At 41.8% G+C, this 24,951-nt stretch overlaps 1 protein-coding gene across 3 annotated transcripts in view; it reads right to left on the reverse strand.

Moving 5' to 3' along the window:
- The window catches only part of TTYH3 (tweety family member 3), a 243,446-nt gene that overhangs the window by 109,485 nt on the left and 109,010 nt on the right, over nucleotides 1–24,951 (reverse strand). For all 3 annotated transcript variants that reach the window (XM_078664991.1, XM_078664992.1, XM_078664990.1), the window contains exon 2: nucleotides 16,020–16,189. In XM_078664991.1, the coding sequence (XP_078521117.1) occupies nucleotides 16,020–16,189 (170 nt within the window). The remainder of the gene's footprint in view (nucleotides 1–16,019; nucleotides 16,190–24,951) is intronic.

The raw sequence follows: 24,951 nt of genomic DNA on the forward strand, positions 1-24,951 counted from the left end.
AAAACATTATTTTGGCTTCAGCCAGTGTTCCCAATGCTCCTCAACTATAAAGTTTCACAAAAAGCATGACAAACCAAGCATTGACAATGTCAAAAAAGTCTGTCAGTCAACAGCAAACCTATCGGCGTTGACAAAGCTTGTTTACTTAGTATGTGCTTCCTTGAGCATTTAAAGTATTTGATACTTGCCACTGCATCTAGTCTCTGGAAATTATCTTCTATTTACAACTTTTTTCTGTAGAACTACCACACATAATTTTTTGATACAATAACCAAAATAAACATTTCGGTAATCAGTGAGATTTTCAAAAGAAATTGAGATAAAGCAATTATCTGAACTGGTGCATGGATCCTCCTTATTGAATTCTGAGTTACTTAATATTTCAAAAATGTACATACCGTAAAAAGACACACCAAATGGTCCCTTCACACGTACTTTCATCTCTAGTCTCTTCTCCAAAGCTGATCTATTCTCACTTGTGTTTTAAAGCACCTGACCAATTAACCAATCAACTGAATTATACTTGGGCCCAATGGCCAGTACAAGGTGGAACCTACATGAATATATCATGTTAGTGGAAGCACCTGCTAAAGGAATATAATAAAGGAATGTGTTCTACTTATTGTACAAGGTATAAAAAAAAATCAGGAAGATAACCAGTTGTTCTAATAATCACATTTTTATTTTTTGTGTTTTATTCCCAGCTAAATTAAATCGGAACGCGATTTTGAAATTTATTTAGCAAACGGAGAACTAGGAATAACACCTATACACTTCAAATCCAGCATACTAATAAATAGAACTCGTACTTTGCTCAGATAACCTTTCAGGAGATGTATACATGAACTAAATTGTGTGGTAAAATTTAGCCTTGGAGCAGAATACTAAAAGCATTTACGTAAAATAGTCTCAAATTATTTTCGATCACTTGAGTGTAGGACTGGGCTGGTAAGCGGAGACCTAAATTATAGAGCCCTAAACACCATAGCATGTGCAAGCAAAGTGAGCCAACTGCACCCTTCTTCAGGACACCCTCTTCCAGGTTATCAGGTCGGCCTATTATCATCTGTTGATGTAATGGCATATCTTTTATTGTAAATTGAGGTTGTAAGATAGAAGCAGTGGAGCTGCACTGGGATTCATTTTACTACAATCTTCTTAACTTGAAGCAAGAAGCCCAACTTTCTAAACTTAAAAGAAATATAAAAATAAATGAAAAGCCAAACATGGATGAACTTATGTGTAGCTGGGATCCGGAATACCATCAGAATGGGAAACAACTATGCCGGGGGAGGAAATGGATCAACAACTGCATGAAAAAAGCAGATTTGAGACTAACTTGAGATCGAAGTATAAGCGTAAGAAGGATGAAGTGTGGTAAAGGCACATCATTCCAGGTTCATTTGGGAGTTCGGGTTTATTTACTGGCCATAAAGCCAGCGACAATTTGAACTGAAGTTTTTGGAATAACTAACAAATTACTCTGTACTTTGATATTGGGAGCTGGAGTTGGTATATCCTGAGGGTTATCGGGCCAATGAAGCGGAAACATTGATAAAAGCAGATTCACACTTAAAAAGTAGGAGCGGCCGCAGGGGAGGAAAAAAACCAGAAGTGAGAAGTAATCTCAAATATTAATGCAAGTGAATTAACAGCTTTGTGAAAAGCATATAGCAACTAATCGGTCACAGGAAAAGCCCATTTGTATGGCTGGACGTGGCACATCCACTTAAGTAGCGATAAGCACGCGCTTGGGAAAAGAGATCACTCATGATGATAAACGGCTTAAAACTGCCTCAGGCCTTAGTAAACCGAGAGTAGATAATTCCCTGCGCTCACGATGCAGAGTTAAGGGAGATTTGTGCTAAATGTTTGCTCGCGCGCCATTTTCAAGTTGTAGGCAACCAAGGAAAATGTGTGGTGCATGGCCAGCTTTAGTGGGAGTATTTTTAATGCAGCTAGCTACTGCAATCACAAGCAATCTATGGTAAACATTTAAATAAAACTATAGAGTATAAATAGCGACAAGTCCAGTACCTTGTTTAGCAGTTATGTTGTGCGAAAACGTTAACTTGCAAGCTTCATAAAATGTGTAGTAGTATAATGTTTTTTCTCTCTAAAAATAACATTAATGTGGTTTTGTAACTATAAATTGTGTTAAAAATCAAACTACATTGGAGATTCTGTCCAGACTACATCAGAGATGATTTCCACATGCAATGTAAAGTAAAACAGTTTTTTTAAATGAGAAGTTCAACTGTGACAGAGCTACAAATGTGTAGGACCTTGCTGAATGCACCATGCCCTACAATTCTAGAGCAAGACCCGAGGAGTAATCAGGACATATAGTCTTTACTGCACAATGTCTAACAGCAACAATAAATAACAGGCAAACACTTCTGTTATGGAAGTAAAACGCTGAGCTGTAAAACACTACAGCTACGTTCTAGGGTGAGTGATGATGCCAATTAATGTCCACCAATCCTGCCATAGTACATTCTAGGGTGAGTGATGACACCAACTGCTGTCCACCAATCCTGTTGCAGGGAACTCTTAAGAAACTCTGGCTTCACATCATCTCAACGCTTCTTTGCTGCTTCTTCAGATGAGTACTGTTTTCTATGCTTTAACCCCTTGGGCTCTGGCCGAATGTTCGCGCTGTGTGGGCGAAATAGAGAGGGGGGCGGAGTTCTTGATGGCCCCCGTCGTGAGCACCAAAGGGGTCAAAGAAAATTCTCAGGTTATTTGTGGCAAATACGCTGGACAGCCTGTTTTGTACCCCCAACGCTTAATGTTGGGATTTCGAAATTTTGTGAAGGACACTATTGTTGCACATTAACCCCTTCCATGCGGCCGCGATTCTGCGCCTGTGCGGCAGAATCGCGAACGGGCGGGGTATGACTGCCCCCAGCAGACATCAGCATGCGAGCCCCGTAATGCATGACGGCTGGGGGCCTTCATCAGCATGGAAGGGGTTAAGAGTATATAATTACATTTAAATTTGTGTACATTAGTTTTAAGGTGACATTCATTTTACAAAATTATTTTAAATAAGATGTCTGCCTTTCTACATATGACACTTTATTCTGTCGCCTCCACAGACTGGTCAGGTTTATTTTTTCCAAGAGTGCAAACAGGAGGGGGTTCTCTGTTGTGGAAGGTGGGCGCCATCTTGGGATGTCAGAAGTCTCCTGGTCAGAGTGCACTACTTTTTGCGTGTGACCCATCATGTGCCACCATCATGGCATCGATTTATGAGTGAGCACTGGGCGTCCCTCCCAGAATACGCTGCAAGGTTCCAGGCCTTGCCCCAGCCAGTTTTCAACCCCCTTCCCCCCACATATTTAGTACTGGGATTGTAAAGTGTAAAGGTCACACTTTGTTGTTGCATGTTAAGACTATGCAACAGAATTTAATTAAAGAAGTTAGAGATCCAATCGGATTTAGTAATATCTCTGATCATACTCCGAATGGAGAACCGTTTATTTGATGCAACTTTCTTGTGTTCCAAAACCACTGCATTATTGTCGAATAAACTGAATTGTGTTTTAAAGATTGAAGGCGTCATTGACTTTACAAAATTAATTTAAATTTGGTACTTGCATCTGCAAGTGGCATTTTATGCTGTCGCCTCCACCAACTGCTCAGACGAGTCTGCAAACAAGATGAGGGAATCTCTGCAGTGGATGGTGGTAACAATCTTGGGAGGGTTGGAGTCTGCTGATTACAGCACTCTAGTTTTCGCTTCTGGCATTGCATGTCCCACCATTTCAGAATTGATGTAAGAGCGGGCACGCCAGAAGCACCTTGAAAGCATGCCAAAGGTAAGCCTTTCTACACTGTTCTGTACCTGGTGTAAGGACCCTAGTTTGTCTGCTTACCAAAGCAAACTGGTCTATCCTTCCCAGGAGTATATGGAATGGAATGGGAGGGGAAGTTGTAAAAGTGAAGTCGACACTCTTACACTAGAAGGCCCTGCCAGCTGAAAGGGCTGTAAACGATCACTGGGTGGCTTCTATACGGCTGATTTGGCCAGACTAATAGTTTGGAATTTATTCAAAGGCGACAGCATATGTAGTTAATTAAAATACTATACTTGTCAGGTTAGCTGTAAGTTGCAGGATTTTATTGAGGGTTAGAAACCGGATATCATTTTTCTAACTGAAATGTTGATCTCCGATACCTCTAAGCCTAACCTACCATTCCTCTAGCATACTATATCATACCCCAAAATAGCTCTCTTCATATGGGGTGGCAGTCGATTCATGATTATTGTTTTAAATGTCATTTTGTTTGCAACATAAATATACATGATAAGGGCAGATTGAAGGATTTATTTTCTCTTTAAATCTCAATCCTACTGATTAAATTTCAGGAGCCTTGGTTTATACCTCTCCTGGGTCCTATCACGATTTTCATTTACACTTATCTGGCTCTGTTACAATTCATATTTGAAGGTCTAGGGCGATTTCGATACACTTACGGATAATTCTTCAAATTCCTATGTGAGTTTTTTTAGAGGCTTTATACGCACTAAATTTGAAAAAGTTTGTTACGTCCCCTACATGCACTGCAGGACACATCCTGGACTTCATTTTTAACAATATAAGTAACCTTACACTTACAGTCTAAAATGCAAGGAAACTTGCATATCGGCTCTGAAGGCGGATCCTAAACTTGTTAAATTTTTTTTTTTAAATGCCTGCCACAAACTGACACCATCTCTTTTTCTGCTAAATCATTTTTTTCTATGGTTGACTCTTTTTTTCATCCTTCATGCTTTTAGTAGGCTACTCTACCTTCTCAAGAGGTGTGTGACAATCTTTAGGTCGTCTTCTTTGAAAAAGATTTTGGTCTTTGACCATTCTAATACCACCTGAATTAAACCTAGTACCCTGCTCCTTATATGAAAAGCTAAACATTTCGGAATCCAATATGACCAAGGCCTGTCTTTCAACTCACAGACCTCAGCTGTATTGGGTTCTTGGTTCTCTTTGCTGAAAATTCTTTAAGAGATCCTGGAGTTTGTACCTACCACTAGCAGCAAAACAGTGAGTCATGCTGTGATCACTTCAAGGCTAGATTATGGTAATTCTCTTTGCTTCAGTGTGTCAAAATATATCATCTGCTAAAGATAGTACAGTATGCGTTGCCGGCCTTCTTCTGAATTTACCTGGGCACCACTCAATCGCTTTTCAGTTACATAACCTGCATTGGCTACACATTTATAAAAGGACGCTATAAATGCACTGGTGTTATCATTCAAAGGAAAGAAGGCCCAGTTTACCTGCAGAAGCTATTACAAATGTATTCTCTCGGCAGAGCACTAAGGTCTAAAGGGCCAGGCTTTTGACTACCCGTAAAATGTGTTGTGCCAGGACTAGCACACGTTCCTTTGCGTTCCAGGCTGTCGAACATTGGAATTCACTTCCTCCCACCTTTCACTCAGCTCCCTCAATAGCTATTGGAACAAATGTGCTGATTTCTGCATGGTCACCCCAGAGTTTGGGACATTTGCCCTTTACTGCTGCTAAACACTAGTAAAATGACTGTGCTCACCCTCTAAACGTGCTGTACAATCGAAGCCTATTTGTTTTTTTAACTTCCCTATACCTCAGCTGTAAATTCGCCCTTAAGTGCACATATGGCATGCAAAGTTAAATGTCCTAGGTGGGCTGCAGAGTGTTTTCGCACCACCAAAATATATGCAAAAAACATATTTCTAACATAAGCACCACTGTTTAAATTCACTGCATGGACATATGACCAGGAAAATGCCTTTGCTATGTAGAAAAAAACTATTTTTCAATATTCATAAGTCACCCCTACAAGAGTGCCATGTAAACCCATTGGCTAGGGTGCGGATATATAAAACTAGGACACACCAAATATTGTGCACTAAAACCCCAAAGCTATATCACTCTGCAGACCTGGACTGAACTTTCCACAGTAGGTCTAGGTGGGAATACAATATTTATTTTCCACCTTCTCTTGGGAAAAGACTAGAAAAATGTTCCAAAGTTATTCCCAGCGCAGTTTTAAGGATATAGGACTTAATGGTAAAATCAAATTTTTGATAACTTAAGCAGTAGATTTAACTTTTTCTAAACGTAATTTACACCTACGGTTCTTTAACAGTTTAAGCAGAGGGTTTCTGCTGCAGCAGTTTGTGTCTACTTGTGCAGAGGATGAAAGGAAACAAGAAATCTTGTTCCCTTGACCACAAACATTATGTCATGGGCATCAAATGATAAGTATTCCAAACCTTTCACTAAAGAAACATTCCCAGTGTTGTTTTACTGTGGGAGTATTTTCATCCATTTTAGAATTTGTTTTTGTTTATTGTTGCTTCTAGACATTTTGTCATAAAGAAGGTATGTTATAAACTTTACATCTTGGTCTTTAATAAAACCTCCTGCTACATAAGTGAAGGATAGGCGAGAGAGTCCCCCATTCCCAAATGATGTCAAGATGTTCTGGGGATGTTCCGTGCCAATACGTTTACTCCCTATCAACCACGTCCTAAATTGTATTGTACGTCGTAAGCCAGTGACTTCCTTGTAATGGATATCAAATTTGTAATGAAGTAATCTGGTAGGAAAGGACAAAGAAGATAAAACTATACCGCAGCACTTTTCAGTCAAAGAATTCAAATTAAATGAGTAAAACTAAGATTTGGACAACCTAGAGTGATGTCACGTGCACAGAAAATCTGTTCACTAAAATCACCTGTATTATCTTCTGCACACTCCACTTATCTCATATTTGCGTGGAACCCATCAGTGTGAACTGTAAATTGCTGGAAACGCATATTTATTTCCTTTAAGTATCTCAGTGGGGTTGGCAGTAGTGCCCAAGATAGAGGTAGGTTTGCACTAACTTGACATCCTTCACAAATTGAGAAAAATTTACATTAGCCTCTCAGGGCATATTCAACATGCTGGTAGTATTTGAAGAGGGGACACATTACTTGAGAAAACAAATATAAATCATGTTCCTGCAGTTGCTGAACTGGCATTTCCACGTAATCTAAGTGCCTTCCTACAAACAAGCATCGTTAAGTGCCTAAGCGTCTACTGCTTTGGCGGCTGAAGCTCATTTATTATGATTGGACAGTACATTAATAATGTCCAAATTTCTAGAATCCTTTCACGTTGTCCGTCAATAAGAATGTGTAATCAATACTCACTCAGCTGTTAGCATTATCAATGCATTATAAGTGGCAATGAATAAACATGAATAAAGCAATGTTTTTTTGTTTTTTCTTAAACAGGATGCCTTCTTGGGACCGTATTACATTTGTGGCACTCGCACTGTTTCGCAACTGCGCACATTTAAACAGGTACACCGGGCGCAAATAGGGGCAGTGTGCCGCTTTATAATGAATGGGCTGCCCTCCGGGCAACCGCGAACTGGTGGAAGTCAGTGGCATATGGAGCAGTTGCTTCAAAGCTAGTCCGGGTTTCAATGTGCAGGTGGCAACCAACATGCACTGTGAGGAGGGGAGAGAGATCTACTTTAGGCAGGTGCAGTGAGTGATTCATCCAACTGCGGGATGTCTATCGGGTCCATTGGGACTCCGCTTATACCCCTTCAGCGGGATGCATTTTGTTTCTGTGAGCCTCCTAAAGGCCAGTTTGCCTCTTTGTCAATAATATGGCAGATATGTGCGCAGAGGCGACGTGAATCTATTATTTGCATAGTACTACACCCCCATGCAAATGAGAGAACGCCCTCTGAAGATAGCGCGCTAGTGCTAAATGTGCACCTGCATCAGTGTTACAGACAGGGTAGCACAAGCTTCTGCGACCCCCTTCTGTAATAACAAAGTGCCCCAGGGTTGCAAAAAATGGGCGCACACACCCGTTGCACCGCCGCTGCCCCCATTGTTTAAAATATACACAGAAAATACTGGGCACCTTCAAGCCTGATAGAACAGCAGACATCGACTGTCATAGGTTTTGCTTGCCAGAAAAAAAAATAAGCTCAAATAAAATCAAGAGATGCAATCCGAATCAATTCGGCTGAAGATATTTACAATGTCCCTCCTTGAATATGTTCCATTTTTCAATAGCTCACTCCGGCATAGAGTACACTGCGGCTATCAGTGATGTGCACAGATACCATTAAGAGGGCAGATCATTCTGAAGTAGAGGTAGACACTGATTTAAGCTTCTATAAAATACCTCTATCGACTGGCCTTGAGGGTGTTAGTATTCTCAGGCAGACACTGATGCTGAACCACTAATCATGAGCGCGCCCAGTCCTCACTGGAAATAAGTAGGTCGAAAAAATGCTGAAAGTGTACAGCACAGCCAAGGGAAGCAGTATCCTGAACACCAGTGCAGGTCAATTCAGATCAAGGAGGAAATGAAAGACAACCACATAGGTAAATCTATCAGCAAGGGACATAAAGCACAGAACTCTGCTATACACAAGACAACAGTAAAATGCTCTTCAGGGTTCCAAGCTCCAAGAAGAAGCAAAACTCACAAGTATGGCACTGAGGCGTCTGACATGTTGTCAGACATGTTGTCCACCATCTCTCAAATCAACTGTAAAGGTATGGTCAATGTCAGCAAAGATACGTTTACCCTGAAGGCTTAACCTGAAGTTCTACTGGCAATAAGACCATAGGAGCCGTTATGTCAAGAACACGATGATCGAACTAGACGACTACAGTAGAAAAACAACAACACAACACGTGTACTTAGTCGCTACAAAATGTGGGTGGCAGCTAACTACTTCGCATGTAATAAATGTTTATGGTTCCAAATCTCACCAAACCTTTCCAGAACAGGTTCAGAAAATCCAATGATCAGATAAGGGAGGAAAATGCAAAGGCAGTTACTCTTATAGCTTATGTGTGTTGATATATTTGTTTTAACCCGTTTGCTGCTTCGAACGTTCAGCGCCAGTGCTGAACGTTCGAAGACAAGGGTGCGGCCGGTCGGCCGTTGAACGTGCGCAGCACCAGGGAGGTAGCTCGCGCGACGTCCAACGGCCGACGGCAGCAGCGAAGGGGTTAAGTGAATAATACAATCTCCACCAACAATGACAACAGTAAACCACAAATCACTGTGAGGATGGTAATCGCATACTAATAATAGTGATATTAAGTAATAAGACTATATGAAAGCGAGCTAATAGCAGAGAAGAGAAACACCAGCTTTAACAATAAACTGTAACAAAGTACCAGCTCTTCAATATAAATCACTCAAAGGCAGCGATGCGAGTTAAAACGTGTAAAGCAAACTGACCTAACCAATCTCTTCAATATATATAGAACCAGTCAAAACCTGTGGCAAATACCTGAAAAACTTTTTTCGCATTTTTGCAGGGAAAAAAGTAAGAATGTATGGGGAGAAACAAAGCAAATTCACAGCAATATAAAACAATAAATGGATACTTTCCCCAATACACCAGATTCCTCATCTCATATGGCAAAGAATCAATCAAAGCTCCTCCCAAGTATCGCAGGTCACCAGAGGACCAGCGAGTGACACCTGAAGACACACCTCTATGTCTTTAATGGAACCTACACATTCCAAAACACTAAGACAAAAATACTACATTTAATACAGAAATGAAATAAATACCCACATCATTTTAAATGGCAATCCATGTCGATGGTTTATAAATTAAAGCATTTTGAAATATCGTATTTCTTGAGGAACCTGTATCCTGATGAGTGTCCTCTTATCCTCCGTCACATACCTATGCTAAACTACATGTGCCCTAATGGCAAAGTGTCTTCCCTCCTCAGGACCAATCATCAGCCTACTTGGTCTTTCTATTCCAGGCTATGTATCCTCTCTCCATACGCATCCACGTTTCACCCTCCAAAAAGCTATGCTCCGCACCCGCTCTGGGAGCCATGACGCCTTGACTGGACTCCTCCACCTCATCCAACACATGTAAATTCTTGCAGACATACTACCCCCTCCCCCCCCCACCCACCCCCAGTCATTCCAACTGCATGCCTCAGCACTGGGTTTGAAATCGTCATCTCACACATTTCTCACCATCCCTTCTTCTGGGTCTGTGAACCAATTAGAAAGCACACACGTGCATCATTCAGTCCAATGAACGGCAGGCGGTGCAGGGCATTTGCCCACTGGAGTACAATTCTGGCCTTGCTTCTAGACCTAGTTGAGAACAGCCCCATCGCCCCCAATTACATAATAAGCCACTCAGTTATTGGTTTTTCAAACAAACAAACAGTATGCCTGGCACAAAATAGCATAAAAATGTATCCAAGTCGAGCAAAGCATGACGCAACTGTCCATGCTTTCTTAAGAGCACCATTAAAAATATTTCTGGAAACATTATTTCCAAGCAGATTTTAACATGTTGCTTGTCCAAAAGAAAATAATTGTTCACTTTCATTAGCCTGCCTTTTTAGAAAGTATGACCTCTTGCACTTGATAGTTTTAGATTTTCTAAAGCATAGAAGTTACTGACATGGCCTGGACGTACCTGGCCAAACAACAATGATCAAAAGGTCTGCTAAATAAACTGCATGTGATCTTGCAGGCAGGAGGACTGGCAAAAGAAAATCTAACCAACATCCCAATGTTCAACAAATAACAGATATATCTGGAGCTCTCAATGGCTAGAGTATGATAGCTGGAGTAGCCAGAAAACATCTCGGTGTCCAGTTAACGATACTGATTCCAGTCTTCAATGGGCTCGAGTAAAAGTCCAACCAACAAGAAACAGCAAATTCGTCAACACTTTGGCCTTGTGTCACACAAACTTAAAAGGAATGATATAAAATATGTGGTGATTTGGGCATCTTTCACGCAAGTACATTCCACAACAAATTTAGGTTTTCAAATACTATACGTCTCACAAAACTATGAAACGAGTGGAGCATCCAACTATTTATTAGGTAATACATGTTGAAGGGTCATTTTTTAGGGCCTTCTGCCTGTATGATATCCATTTAAACTGACCTTTCACTGCCAGTAAATGTTTACAGAGTTTAGTGAGGGATTAAGTCACCTGGAATGATGCAACACTGATACAGGCAGCACCTTAACAACAATAAAGAGATAAGCTATTATGACAGGCAGTAAAGGTTGCGAACAGTGTTGTCTTAACAGTTCAAGATAAAGCAACCCCTGCATGGAAATGAAAAGAAAGACTGTCAAACAAATTGTGAACTGTAACTTCCAGAATGTGGTGCCTTTATGTGAGTGAAGTGCCTCAGCTCTAAAAACAGTTGGGGAAGGAAGGCATCCACATTTCAGGGTAGACGGATACGGCTGTTTCAAGATAAGAAATCAAATATACTTAGCCATAAACATACTCATTGGACAATCATCATGGCCTCTCAAGTAATTCCAAACAACCATAAGGTAAAACAGAAAACAATTTCTTTGTAACCGCTTCGGTTTTGGAAAATAGAAAACAAGCATTGGCAAAGCCAAAAGGTTCCACCAATGAAAGTTGTTGGCTTTGTCAATGCCTGTTTTGTCTCTCATGAGGACTCCTGCGCAAAGGTGTGTAGCTGCAACATGTATTTTCTTATATTCTAAAGAAATCCAAAGATAGCTGTGATTGTTACGCATGAATTTGTCCAGTTATCTGTGAATGGATTTCTTATTTTTTTTAAAGTAAAAGAAAATGTTTCAAAGATGCTCACTGTACATGCACACGTACCAAGGACGATCTTTTAATGTACATGTCCTACTTTAAGAAATCCCATTCAAAGTAGGCATCTTTGAGTGGGTTTGTTATACTACAAGAAATACATATTCAAAGATGGCCACCGTAGATGCAGCAACCTTAGAGAGGTGAGGGAGTGGTGGAAGGAGAAGGTAGAGATGGAGAAGGAGAGAAAATAGTCTCTTACATGCACTGCTACGCAAGGTTTGACATCAGCAGTGAAAGTATATATGCCATCCAGTCAAAACACTGAGACCAAAATGCTCCTGAGAAGAACAAACTCAAGGACAGAGAGGCTAGCGTTCTAACCAAGAGAATAGAAGTTAGATGGAGAAGAATGCCATCCAATCACAAGTAAAGGGCTGATCAAACACCACTCAGTGTATTGTATTTTTCAAAGTAGGTCTTCAGCGACAGACATCTAAAGCAGCCTCCAGGTGATGTCTACAAAAGAGCAGTTCACCTTAAGCTGGATAAGATATCTCCTAGTTGAAAAAAGTAGCAGTAAATATCCCCAACATTCTGTAAGTACTTCAATTTAACAAAAGCTACAACCGGCGGCAACTAATTGCTCCTTGAATCCCACATGCACCAAAGGTCCAATTTCTGAACCAGCTTCTTGCAAGAATCAGGGTATGAGCTCTACAAATACCAGAGCAGACATTTTCTGGAGTATTGGATGCAAGACGAATCCAAAATAATAATGGACACAGTATAAACCTCCAAAGGTTCAAACCTAGTTCTAAACTCAGGGAAACAACCAGGGTCCCAGTTTAGAATCTAAGGAGTTTCCAGAGGTTGCAATTATCACCAACAGCAATTTGTTGACGATGTGCATATCCACATAATTTGACCCCATATACCTTCAGAGACACAAACCTAATGTAATATCCATTTGTGAGTACTGAGCTCATTTAATCATCTACTCGCCCACCCCCTCCACATTTGAGAACTGCACTAAATAACTACTGCTTTTGTCAGCTGGAGTCCCCAAAGGCCACACAAAACAACCCAAACCACAGGTTATCAAAATACCCTACAAACTCCAGGGCGCTCTGTTACTTCAATATCTTATTCTTCATAGATACCGGGTTTCTACACCCAACACTTTACTTTTGAGAAAATGAATGACTACATTCTAAAAGTAGAACACATAATTAATTTTTGGGAAGACCAAGTAGGATGGCATCAAACTTGTTTAGTGCGAGACAGGATTATTTCTATACATTGATGGAGAAAGCATAGGCTGTACACATGCTTGACTGCCCTTCCATCACCAGCTTTGTTTTTTATATGGAAGAGGTCCAAATATACCCATCACTTAGATGCAAAAAGACATGTGTGTCCCTGGTCATTAAACCTGCGCAGCTTCTGCAGCTTTGCACTTGTTAATCGTGCTAGGTGTGGTTTTCAAGTGAAAGGACAGAAGCTTGAATTGGTAACGCCCCCTCATTTGAACCAGGGGAAATGTCTATGCTTCCTCCAAAGGAAAATTAAATAATAGAGCCTTCAGATCACCCTGAAAGAAAATGTGCCTAAGAAACCGATGACTAGGATCTAGTGCATGACTATCTTGAACTTTTCTTCAACATACATTTGAAGGTATTTGGAAGATTCCTTCATTGGAAGGATAATTATGCTTCAGCTGTCTCTTCACTCACCAACATATCACACATTAAACGTATTTGTAATATGGGGGGGGGGGGGGGGGGGGGGACTGTAACGTTGTGTAACAAAAACTTACAGACACTCATCCAAAGTACAGTATTGATCAATTATGTGTCTAACACTTGTTTGTTACTAGATTATTTAAGTTTAACTTGTAAATAATGCAAGCAGTGCATGGCTGGAGTCCAGAGCACCAAAGCGTTTTATTTGTATTACTATGATCATTTTGCTGTAGGCATTACTAGCGTAAATAAATAAAAAATCAATGACTCATATTGTTCTTCATCAGTGTCTGAAGGGTGCAGTTGTTTTTGTTCCTTTTTTTGAATTTCAAATGTTGCGAATAAAAATCTTCCGAATTTAAGACTTCATTTTGATATTTTTTTCATTTTGTAAAATTGCGGATTGCAAAGGAACCAAGAGTGATTGCCAGGATGTAAAGAGTTAAGGACATATCCAACACATAGCTTTCCAAGAGCACAGTGTGCGGAAGCGGTCCATGATTTTGGTTTATGGGGTTTCGGAGACGGCTGAGGTACAGACACTGTCTTGTGCAAGGGCTAGCAAGGATGGCAACCACAAGCAATCGATTTTAAGGCATCTTGCGATGACTAAAGGCCTACGGTGGTATTGGCTGCCTTATGGTGGACATAAATTCTGCTGAATCTGTGCAATGCTTCAAACCAGCAGAAGCTGTCGGATGCCTGGCATCAAAGCTTGGCAATGACAGGGGAGTGGCAAAGGAGCATTGTGTCACCTATTCGAAGCACAGACTGCAGTACAGCATTCATATTGCCCCACTGTTGAAGCGGCAGAAGAAGGAATTTGTTGTGGACGGATACTGAGTCAGTAAAACAAAGACTAATCTAATGTGTCTTTGGAACAAGTATTGGAAACCAGAAGTCTGGAGGGTAATTGAATCACAAAGGCTAAGGCAGGAGAAGAAGCAATTAGCGCCTGGAAGAAGTGGCCCCATGTGCTAATGTCTAATCGGACTCCAAGAATGGAGTGGTGCAGAAAGACGAAATACATCAAGGTATTGTGCTGGGTGTAAATGTGGTCTCCCAGCAGACAGACACTCATCAAAGAATATTAACAACCGAAAGCAAATAACCAAGTAATTTACAGAAAAAAAATATATTGTTGAGCCTTAGGATCACAACAGTATAGACAGAGAGGGTTATTAGCTTGTTTGAACATATTTGCAACAAAACTCGATGAAATCAGTCCTTAAATGGCCATTTTTAAATAAAGGTTACTTTGCTGAGCCACCACCCAGTGAATGAGCAGGAAGGTCATACAACTAAATCAAGTAGCTTACAACAAAGCAATATCAACCAACTAACGTCTTAACTAACTGGATCATTAATCGCCTAATGAGGCAACATCTCCACCTTCTGCTCTCCCTGGTCCTCCCACCCAGTACTTCTCCTCTCCTGTACTCAACCACTGACCTACTTGAAATGATTTGTCTCATTTATCTCAAGGTAAAGCGCTCGGATACCCTCGGGTCTTGCCAGCGCTATATAAAACTCTTTAAATAAATAAATATTATGAGTCTCTTCTGCTGAGGGGTTTGTTTTCTCCTGTTCAGCAAAATAGAAGAATCAGCATTTGCTTTAAGATGAATCGATGCACTCTTTTCTGATTGGGTGGATCATCCTCTCAGGGAACTTTAGGAGCCTGTGCAGCTTGAAACTTCCCCTCAAATCATCAAAAAAGTTCAAATGTAGTTTGGCACAAAAGTGTACATATTTGCTAGTTTGTACAAAAAACATTGGTTGTCAAAATGAAAACATATAGCTCTAATATTATTGGTTATCTCAGAGAGACATCAAAGGAAAGATTTTTATTCCACTAGAACCCTTTTCAATTGCTATCATATATTATATTGAAAGCAGTACACTGCATCATAGCACGCACTGGAAGAAACAGGAATACGTTGTTTCTCTGTGGCTGCAATGCGCACTGAGTGAAGTAGGCTTGACGCAAATGTTTTATTTTTGAAGATCATTATCAGGTAGATGTATTTATTGTCATCTTTCCTACTGCTACTCTTTAAATAACAGTATACGAAAATGAGACGGAATTGTTTCATAGCACGTACCCTCAGGAATATCTTCAACAAATAGATGGGTAAGATGCGGAGACAAATCAAAGTCTCCTCAATGTGGACATCTTGATAAAAGTAGCACAGCTTTCAAGCCTTGCATCATTATGTTTTCTTATGAAATACTACAAAGCATATCTTCCATCAACAAGCTCAAACAACTTCATTAGCTACGATGAAGGAATGTTAAGCTTCACCTACTTCATCAAACCAAAAATTAAAAATACACTTATGCAGGTCTCTGGTGCCTGCCTTAGACACTCTCTCCCCCCCCCCAAGCCCCTTTGCAATAAGCTGCTCATTTGAGCTATGTTTAAAAATATTTCCCAGATCAATACTTATCATCATTAATAACTGCTTGATGAGTGCCTCAAAAACATTTTCTCTATCTGACTGAAGGACCCTTATTCACCTGAAGGGTTGGGGGTCAGTAACTGAGCTTGGCCAAAGCTTGTACAATTTCTTCAAACACATTAAAACAGATCAATCTTGTAAACTGGAGATCTTCCATGAAAACAGCAGCATTGTATATTTGAATTAATCTACTGAGGTCAGCCAGAACACCCACCTGCAGACCAGGGTTGCGATGATGACACACCAGGCGGTACAACAGCAATCAGCGTTGGGGCTCTCCTCGCTCTTACGATGGCGACAGCAAAACCAGAAGGAGTAGAAAAGCAGGAACAAGAGGTCAAGAGCAAGGCAGGACAGGGCTACTCCACCCAGCAGCAAAAGAGCCTGCAAGACAGAACAGGAACAATTCATTTATCCAGGGAACCACAAGTGCATACTTGCGTACATTGATTTTGCACAAACGGGGCTAACACTTCATGACTAAAACATAACAAATTGATCAGAGATCTGTATGACCACCAAGGCAAATGAGCAGTAAAGAACATAAAGGTAGTCAGTCCTGTTAAAATTGCTACTCAAATATAATCCAGACCTCTCCCCAAGACAAAATGAACATCCCAAAATAAACAAGCACTGGCGTTGCCAGTAGGTCTCGCAGTAGGAAAGTTGGAGCTATTACAATTGCAAATAACAATGCCTTATATTTTTTTTTTATTTTAAAAACATAAAGGGCTTTGTCATTTACAAAACCAATAGCTCCAACTTTCCTACTGCGAGACCTATTGGCAACGCCAGTGCTTGTTTTACAATATGTTGGAAGAAACCGCTGCAGCCTCGAGAAATAAAATGGATTTCCCTGTAGATAAGGGTTTTTGTCGAGACCTAAGAGGTCTATCTTTTCCTGATTTGAGTTGTGTTCTGTAAGACTGCTAGGGGTTTCCTCCCTGCACAGTTTTTGCGATTGGGCCTTTAATAACCTTATAGCAGTCGGCCTCGGGCTGTAATGATATGCTTGTGTGCGTGCAGGCTAAAATAGTGAGGGAATAAGTACTGTTGGAATTTTGTGCGGACCCCGCATCATACAGGGCACATTAGTTACCCAATATCCAACACCGACTGCCGCAACTCGCAACTTTTTATTTATTTTGATTATTAAAAGTGCACATTTTTTTATTACAGATTTCCGTTTTGAGAAGTGGAGTCATATTAAAACTCTTGATGTTGTTCATGTCCTTTTGAAATCCCACATTGTGTCTACTGACGGGTTCGCCTGTTTGTTCTTGAAGTGCTACTTTTAGCATCGGTCCATTGGAAAGGTTTCGGCTAATGCGTTTTTTATGGTGTATACTTGATAGTGTTTTCTCAAAAGCAGCTTATTTATTTCTCGTCAAATACCTCATCGCCCGTCCTCTTAACAGGATGCAGCGTGTTGGAGATGGGAGAGCTAGGTGCGACTCTTAAGTGTGCATGCCTAAACTGGTGCTGCCTTAAACCTACCGGCCCCTAAAGAGGCTTTGGAGTCGCAAGAAGGGCGTTCCTTAGTGAACCGTTGCATAATCGCCGTTTCGAGTCTGAACCAATGTTCCCGCAGTTGTGCTTCAAAACCGCTGAGTAATGGTCATGTGGCGAGTTTTATTTTAAACAGTTCGTTCCCTTGCGTTTGTTCCCTTGCGTTTGTTCCTTTTGTGTGGTGTGATTCACAGCTTAATGAGTTGCAACAAAATAACGTTGCCTGTGATTGTAAGAACGCCACCCTGCCCTCTTTTGTAGTGGCTAATTTCATTCCAGAGCGCTCGTAAGGGGTTTCTCGATGAGGAATGTGTAGGCTCATGGAGGGCTGCAGAAGGGACGACGTAAATGAAGCCATGTAATTTCTGTTGCAGGTTACATTGGATTATTTTCACTTTGCCTTGGCATTTTAGGGTATTTTTTGGGGCATTGCAGGATAAAGTTATCTTTTGTCAAAATTGTATGCCAAACGTGCTGGGAGTTTCTGGCTAGAGGGAAAGGCTAATGAGGAAGTAAGGTTGAAAGATCACGGTATTTTTGTTGAAAGGGGAAGGGAAGTTGACTGAGAAATTGCGTAGTATTTGTCTTTAAGTGGTCTTTTATAGAGGCAATGCCGGGGATCCTGGGCTTAGCAAAAGTGCACAGTTGTCCGGACGGGGCTGGGGTGGCTGAGGGTGTGTAAGTACTACTATTATTGACGTTATGCGTTAGTGAGACTAACAAAATACTGCGGAATCCCCATTTCGGTTTCGATTTTTTTCCTAATAATGGCATACAGTTTTCTTTTAATAAGGAATTTGACTGACCGGGGGTTTGTCTCACACTTTCTCGGGTGCACCCTTTTTTAAGAACTCGGAATTAGCCGTATGTTTTTCCCCCCCTCTGGCAACAGGAAGTGGAGAAACGAAGTCGCCTTGCCTCGCTGATTAAGCACATTATCACAGTCTTTCCCCTTTTTGCAGAAACATTGCAATCGAAGCGTATCTTCTTTCAACTGCACAAGTTTCATTTGTTCATTTCTGATATTGCAGTGATGTGTAGAAATGTTAAGAGCTGCTCGTAGCTCCATGGTTACCTCTGAGCAGAGGGCAGTACAAGCATCGTCACTGAAAGGGTTTGAACTGAGTGCAGTGTCCCTGTTGCCATGCTACTAGAAACGAAGAAGTGTTTGCAAAACATAGCACGTACTACTCGCTCGGAAGACAGAGTAAGGAAGACAGAAAGAAGAGAAAAAGAGGGAGAGAGAAGGAGTCGTGAAAGAAGCAGAGGGACTGTGCAAGGGCGACGTGTAGGAGACGGATAGAGAAAGAAGCGAGAGAGGCTGAGACTGCAGACAACAAAGTCGTATTTTCAATTGCGCAAGGAAGGCAGAGAAGGGGAGGGGGGAGGTTACCAAATACACACTATCTGAAGCAAGGGGGAATGCAGAGCTGCCGGGCCAGGAAACTGAAAGTACGCCGAGAGAGGCTGAGACTGCAGACAACAAAGTCGTATTTTCAATTGCGCAAGGAAGGCAGAGAAGGGGATGGGGGAGGTTACCAAATACACACTATCTGAAGCAAGGGGGAATGCAGAGCTGCCGGGCCGGGAAACTGAAAGTACGGCCGGCCTGCGGCCGGCCATGAATAATTAGGGGAGGAGAAGTACGGCCGGCCTGCGGCCGGCCATGAATAATTAGGGGAGGAGAAGCCCTTTGATGTGCTGGGCTGGCCAGAATGCGCGTGCTTGTGATTCACGTGAACTCTAAGAAAACTGCAGTGCAAGAAGCCCTTGGTTTGACGAGGATTTCGAGCACTTGAATTCTCGATCCCTCAATGCGCTTGCGCGCATTGTAGGTCACGAGACCTAAAAAGTCAAGAGTGATAAAAGACACAAGTAGACGCAAAATTATTTGAATCTACGGACACCAGGTTCAACAACATCAGTTGCTTCCTCCCATGTAATTCCTACTCTATAATTATGACGTGTTGTCTACTGGAGAAGAAGACAAAGAGAACCTCAATTTCCACTGCTTGAAGCACTAGGCGCGTCAGTTGCAGAGATCCCCACAAAAGACCTAAATCAAATAACAGCTCAAAGTCCACAGAGACTACATACCTCCTCCAACACACACTCTCCCATCTGAACAAGCTGCTCGTTGGCTCTCCTAATACCCTCTCACAACCAATCACAAATTGCCAGTATGGGGTGCAAATTACACTTTGGTTTTTTTAATACTAAAGATTTTCAAACAGGCTTTATACAGTGACACTCATGAAACTGAGAAAACAATGCACCTAACAATACCTCCTTCAGAAACACATCCGTGGTCCAAGACAGTAGAAACATACTGCAAGGAGCAGATTAGCTTTAGCAAATGTGGGCTGAGAAGGTTTAATAGAACATGGGGGTATGTGGCATTCCAGTTGCATCTTCGGTTGCACTGGACATCATGTAGCATGCACTGCACCACAGTGACAATCAATGCAGCAGTAGTTTTCAGGGAAATGTCTGGAGGAAAGTGCAGGAAGAAAGAAATGGGGCTATAGAAAAAAACCCTTTTTTTTTTTTTTTTTAAACAGGGGTTATCAGCAGTATTTGTTTTAAAAAAAAAGGTACTGGGAGTAATAGAGGGATATAGAATTATTAAACAAAAAGGAGATGTTGCCACAGAACAAAGACCCGCAAACAAAGTGAATCAGTGTATGTCCCACGGTGAAATGTACCCCAATTGAAAATGGGCTTGTGTCAGACACCTACTCTCTACACATTTACCAAGGCAGATGGCATTTAACCTTCATATTGTCCTAGGGAAACACTGATGCAGCGTGTCAGCAGACCGACCTTTCCAGAGTCTTTATGCAACATTATATTTTTCTCCACTGCTGTTCTGTCTATTACACTATGCACAGAAACACACATAATATAAAGGGGCAATTTCATTTAGTTGGGACTTTCTCTACTACTTCTATTTTGTAATTTGTAATCACTCTTGCCAAATGTGGCTCTGGATTATATGACTATTTGCTGTAAAAAAAAAATAAACAAGCATTGTCACAACCAATAGGTATCACCATAATGACCTCGTGAATTTGCCATTGGGTTTAGCCATGCTGCAGAGCACCTTTTCCCATACCCTGGCAAATTTCACTCCATTTCTTAGCAAACTGACATCCACTAGACTGGCAATTCTCGTTATGCATTTGCTTGAAACACTCCAACAATGGTGCTGAATGATCACAATGTTGGGCACCTTCAGCGTGCCATGAACACGGTCCCTAATTTAACAACTCTGTAGGCACTGCCCTATTTTAACCCCTTATACTCGTATGCTGTCAATCATCACTATGCTGCAAGATTGCTTTTCTTAATCCAGGCATTTTATAATGCCCACTTTCTGTATGAATGGTGTACATATTGTATTGTTCTGCAATTGCATATATGTAGGTAGTGCTTACTACTCCTGATAAGTGCTGAAGCGCTTTATGGGGAGTACTGTGGAATCCAAGGTTAGTTAGTGGTTATTTATGGTTATTGGGATGAAACTTGTGCTCTCAAGAAAAAACATGCCAAGACATTTACTCAATTTATTAGTGATCGATGACATGAATAGGAGTTAGGTGTGATCATCGGTGGATTATAAAAGTTTGCAACTGTGTTTGGTGGGATGAATATATGCACACCTTCGTCTGATGGTTTTCTGTCTTGCCTCAAGCTGCTTTACTGATTTTTTTGTTTGGAGATTCAGGATGTGTTCTGGAATCTTGCTTGTTCTTGTAGTCCGGCAGACCATGGTGAAGTGGTTCGCCTTCCCAGATGCCAAGGAAATCCTAGCTTTTGCTGGGCATTAATTGTCCGTCTGTGGGTCAAGGAAAACCTGTGGGTATTATGGCTTCTTGAGGGCCAACTGTCTTACAGCCCAACAGATTCATGCCCGACAGATTCGTAGGTTCCATTTTGATTTGTTTTGTGGTCAGGGACGCCTTCATGTGCACTGCCTCTACTTCCGGAAGCTTGTGGGACCTGCCGAGGGTCAGCATAGTTAAGAGCGCCATTTTGCCCTGCCGCAATTTCTCTTGTCAGCTGGGGCGAGAGGCACCTTTGGATAATCTAAACCCTGATTTCTTCATTGGTGTTGTAAAACTCACAAGAGCCTGCTAGGCCTTGAAGCTGGGCATAACAGGGGTCAATTGGTTCTTTATGGCCCAGATTTACTTTTTGGAATATGAATCTCTCATAATGTGTGCTGGCTTATGTTCTGAATTGACCGTTCAGGCCAGTCAATACAGCTTTATAGTTACCAGCTTGCCCTGTATTTGAAGGTGGGAGGAACATATTGTGCACTTCCTCCCCTGCAAGGTGAAGCAATAGGGCTTGTTTGGTTGTAGAATCATTTTGCTTGGTTGCAGACAGATAATTTTCATGTCCTCCATCAGGCACCCACTGTCGAGGGGGCAGACATCATGTCAAAGGGTTGTATGGTGTTAGAGGAGTTGGCATTATATCCACACAATATTTATTTTCTTGCACTATACTTAACTTGGGACAGTAAATGTTGTGGCTGCAACAGCCGTTCTGTTCAGTTTGCTTTCAGTCCTCACCTAAGGCGGATGAAATGCAGCCATTTATTTCGAGGTACAGCAACTTTCTCACCAGAGACTGTTGGGCGGAAGAGCTCAGCTCGTCATGAGCCACGGCGCTCCGGTGCTCATGACGAGCTGAGCTTGTCATGACCGCGCCCGTTTAATGGAACCCTCAACACAGCAGGGGAATCAGCCCAGCATGCGAGCGTTCCATCAAACGGGCGCGGCACAGGAGCGCCGTGGCTCATGACGAGCTGAGCTCGTCATGAGCACAGGAGGGGTTAAGCAAGTTCTACGATTTGAACTGCAACTTGAACTACAAAAATGCAAAAACAAGTATACACCAAACAAATGCTCAAATATTGAAATATTTTGTTTACTTAATCAAATATAGAAAATGTTTTCACATTTTCATTTGTCGTTCTTTATTTGTATATACTTTATGCATTTTAATGTTTTGATTTTATTATTATTTAATTTGGGATCACTGTCACAGACCCACTGAGTAGGCTTCACAGACCCCCAGGAGTCCCCATACTACAGGTTAAGACAAGATGGTTCCAAGTGCAACCTCACAGGAGTAACCAGAGCCAGTAAGCGAAGAAAACCAGGGGGCAGTATGGTACGCTCAATTCAAAGTTACTAACAACCATTAACCAACGTCCACGTTTCAGTCAAAAGTCTGCTGAAGGAATATAATGCTATCTAGAGCGTGTAGGGGCATTATTTTAGTTGCATATTTTTTACCACATCCACATAATCAGACATTATTTATAGGTATTGTGGCAATTACCTGATAAACCTATAAAGATAAACGCTTTCAAGGAATGAAGCCTTGGCTAGAGGTTCTAGTAGAGTTTAGATTGGGCCTGTGGGAATTTGAACATTTTCTTTTACTTGTGAATAAAACTACGAAAATGTCCTTACTTTATTCTAAGGAACACTTTTCAAAGAAGTGCTAGTTTCCTAAAATACTCTAGCAGCTTCAACTGAAGAAAGAACATTTCAAATTAAATTTAAAAACATGTTTTCATTATATTAGTTATACGGGGTCGCTAATTTATTATCAGATTCTGAAGATAAAACTTTCAATATCTGTTGCTTTATTTGCTTAGATATCCAGGATTCATACACCTTCTAAGACCAGTGTTGTGAATGTTGAGATTGTTAAAATAACAACAGAAAACCAGTGACTGTAGTTTTCTTGAACAGTAGTACTCTGAAAAACTCAAATAACAAAAATGCCAAACAAGGCCAGGACTGTGCATACCTGTCCAATCGCCATCACTACCTTCATACCCACGAGTTGTGAGGTACTCCTATTCTTTAGTTATAGTCTTTTCTGTCTAAAAAACACAAAGGTATTTTGCCGAAAGAGCACAGGTGCGGATTGTGTGTATCCCTGGAGAGTACTACACAGGTAGACAGTCTTCAACAGAGAGCAGCACACACTCTTCATAAATTACACTCCAGGGATGCTGATTTTTAACAAATATTTATAAACAGTTCTCTGGTACAGAGGGTGTCGCTCAGTCAAGATCACTGGCAAAAGATGAGCAAAAACAGCAACCTGGGCTTCAAAGCGTAAATTCAAACAATGGATGAAGAGCTGACGACCAAACAAACATTTGTAGAGCTTTATGGAAGGAACAGACTAAATAACATAATTAATGCCGGTTGCTCACATACAAAATTAAAAGAATAGCTGGTAAATCCATCATGAAACACTTAAAAAACAAAACCAGTCCATAAAACCAGGCAAAATAATTGCGTTCTCACTTACAGACATCTGTTGTACAGGTTACCAACAAAATACAATACCACATGCACAGAACATAGCCCTAAAGTGAAGAGAAAGTGGACTTTTAGCCAGCCCATAACAGCTGTTGGTTGTTGATATTTTTAAGTGCTCCCATTGGTGTGTAGGCTGGCCATTACGCCTTGTGATGGTTATGTGCTTTGCCACGGACTTTAAGTAGTCTCCTGTGGTAAACTCACGCTTTTTAGGTCGAGCGACCTATCTCAATGCGCAAGCGCATTGAGCGGGAGCGAGATATATAGGGGCTTAAATAAGCTTTACCTAGACTGGCGATTGACTGGCGATTTGATGCTGTGCCCGTGCGCTTTTAGGTCAATGCGCAAGCGCATTGACCTAAAATGCGCGTGCACATCATCAAATCGCCAGTCAATCACCAGCAGCACTCCTCCCACACCTTTGAAGTGAAGCTTAGCTTCACTTCAAAGGCCCCTGCTGCTTCACACCCTCATGCCGCTCTCCCCACTCCGCCCCCTCCCGCGTGTCTCATTTCTACTCCCCCCCCTCCCCACAGCAATGCCCTCCGTCTTGTTTCATCGGCCAGCACTGGATCACTCTGCCCCTCACCGCTGGTTCTCACCCCTCTTGCTCCTCAGCCCTCGCTACCGATCCCCCTCCCCGGACGCACTCTCCATTCTCTGCCCACAACCAGCTGTAACGTTGAACCCGACTCCGCCGTCGATCTTGCTCCCGCCTATCTCTCACCCTCCCCGGCACCGACTTCAATCTCCCTTTCCCTTCACCACTGACCCCCTCCCCACCCCCCTTGAGCACGGGTTCAGACTGTAGCCTTTCCTTTCTCCGGTAATGGTATTTTCTCCTCTCAATTTTTTTGCACTTACTTTGATTTTATTTCTCTCGCCCTGTTCTTCGATTACCTCCCCCCATCCTCCAGCACCGCCCCCCTCCCACGCCCGTCATCCAGGAGTAGCTTGCTGTTTTTTCTCTCTTCCACATCTCCAACACCTCTATTCCCCCTCCTGCCACTCTCTCCAGCACTAGCTCGCGCTCCTTCACCCACCCTTTCCCCTCTGTCACCACATCTCCAGCCCCCCTCACCCCAACCAGCACTTTGAGCACTGAGTCTCTCTCCAGCACGTATACTCTGCGCACCCTGCACTGCTCTAGCTTACCCTTTCTTCTCTTTTGAACAAATTGGCCACATGCCGCCCCCCGTCTCCCCTCAATCACTGTCAGTTGTTTTCGTCCAGATCCCGGTACTGAACGATGTCATTGATGACCCGCAGGGTGGGGAGGAG

Source organism: Lissotriton helveticus, chromosome 10, assembly GCF_964261635.1.
Source record: "Lissotriton helveticus chromosome 10, aLisHel1.1, whole genome shotgun sequence".
NCBI classification, from domain to species: Eukaryota; Metazoa; Chordata; class Amphibia; order Caudata; family Salamandridae; genus Lissotriton; species Lissotriton helveticus.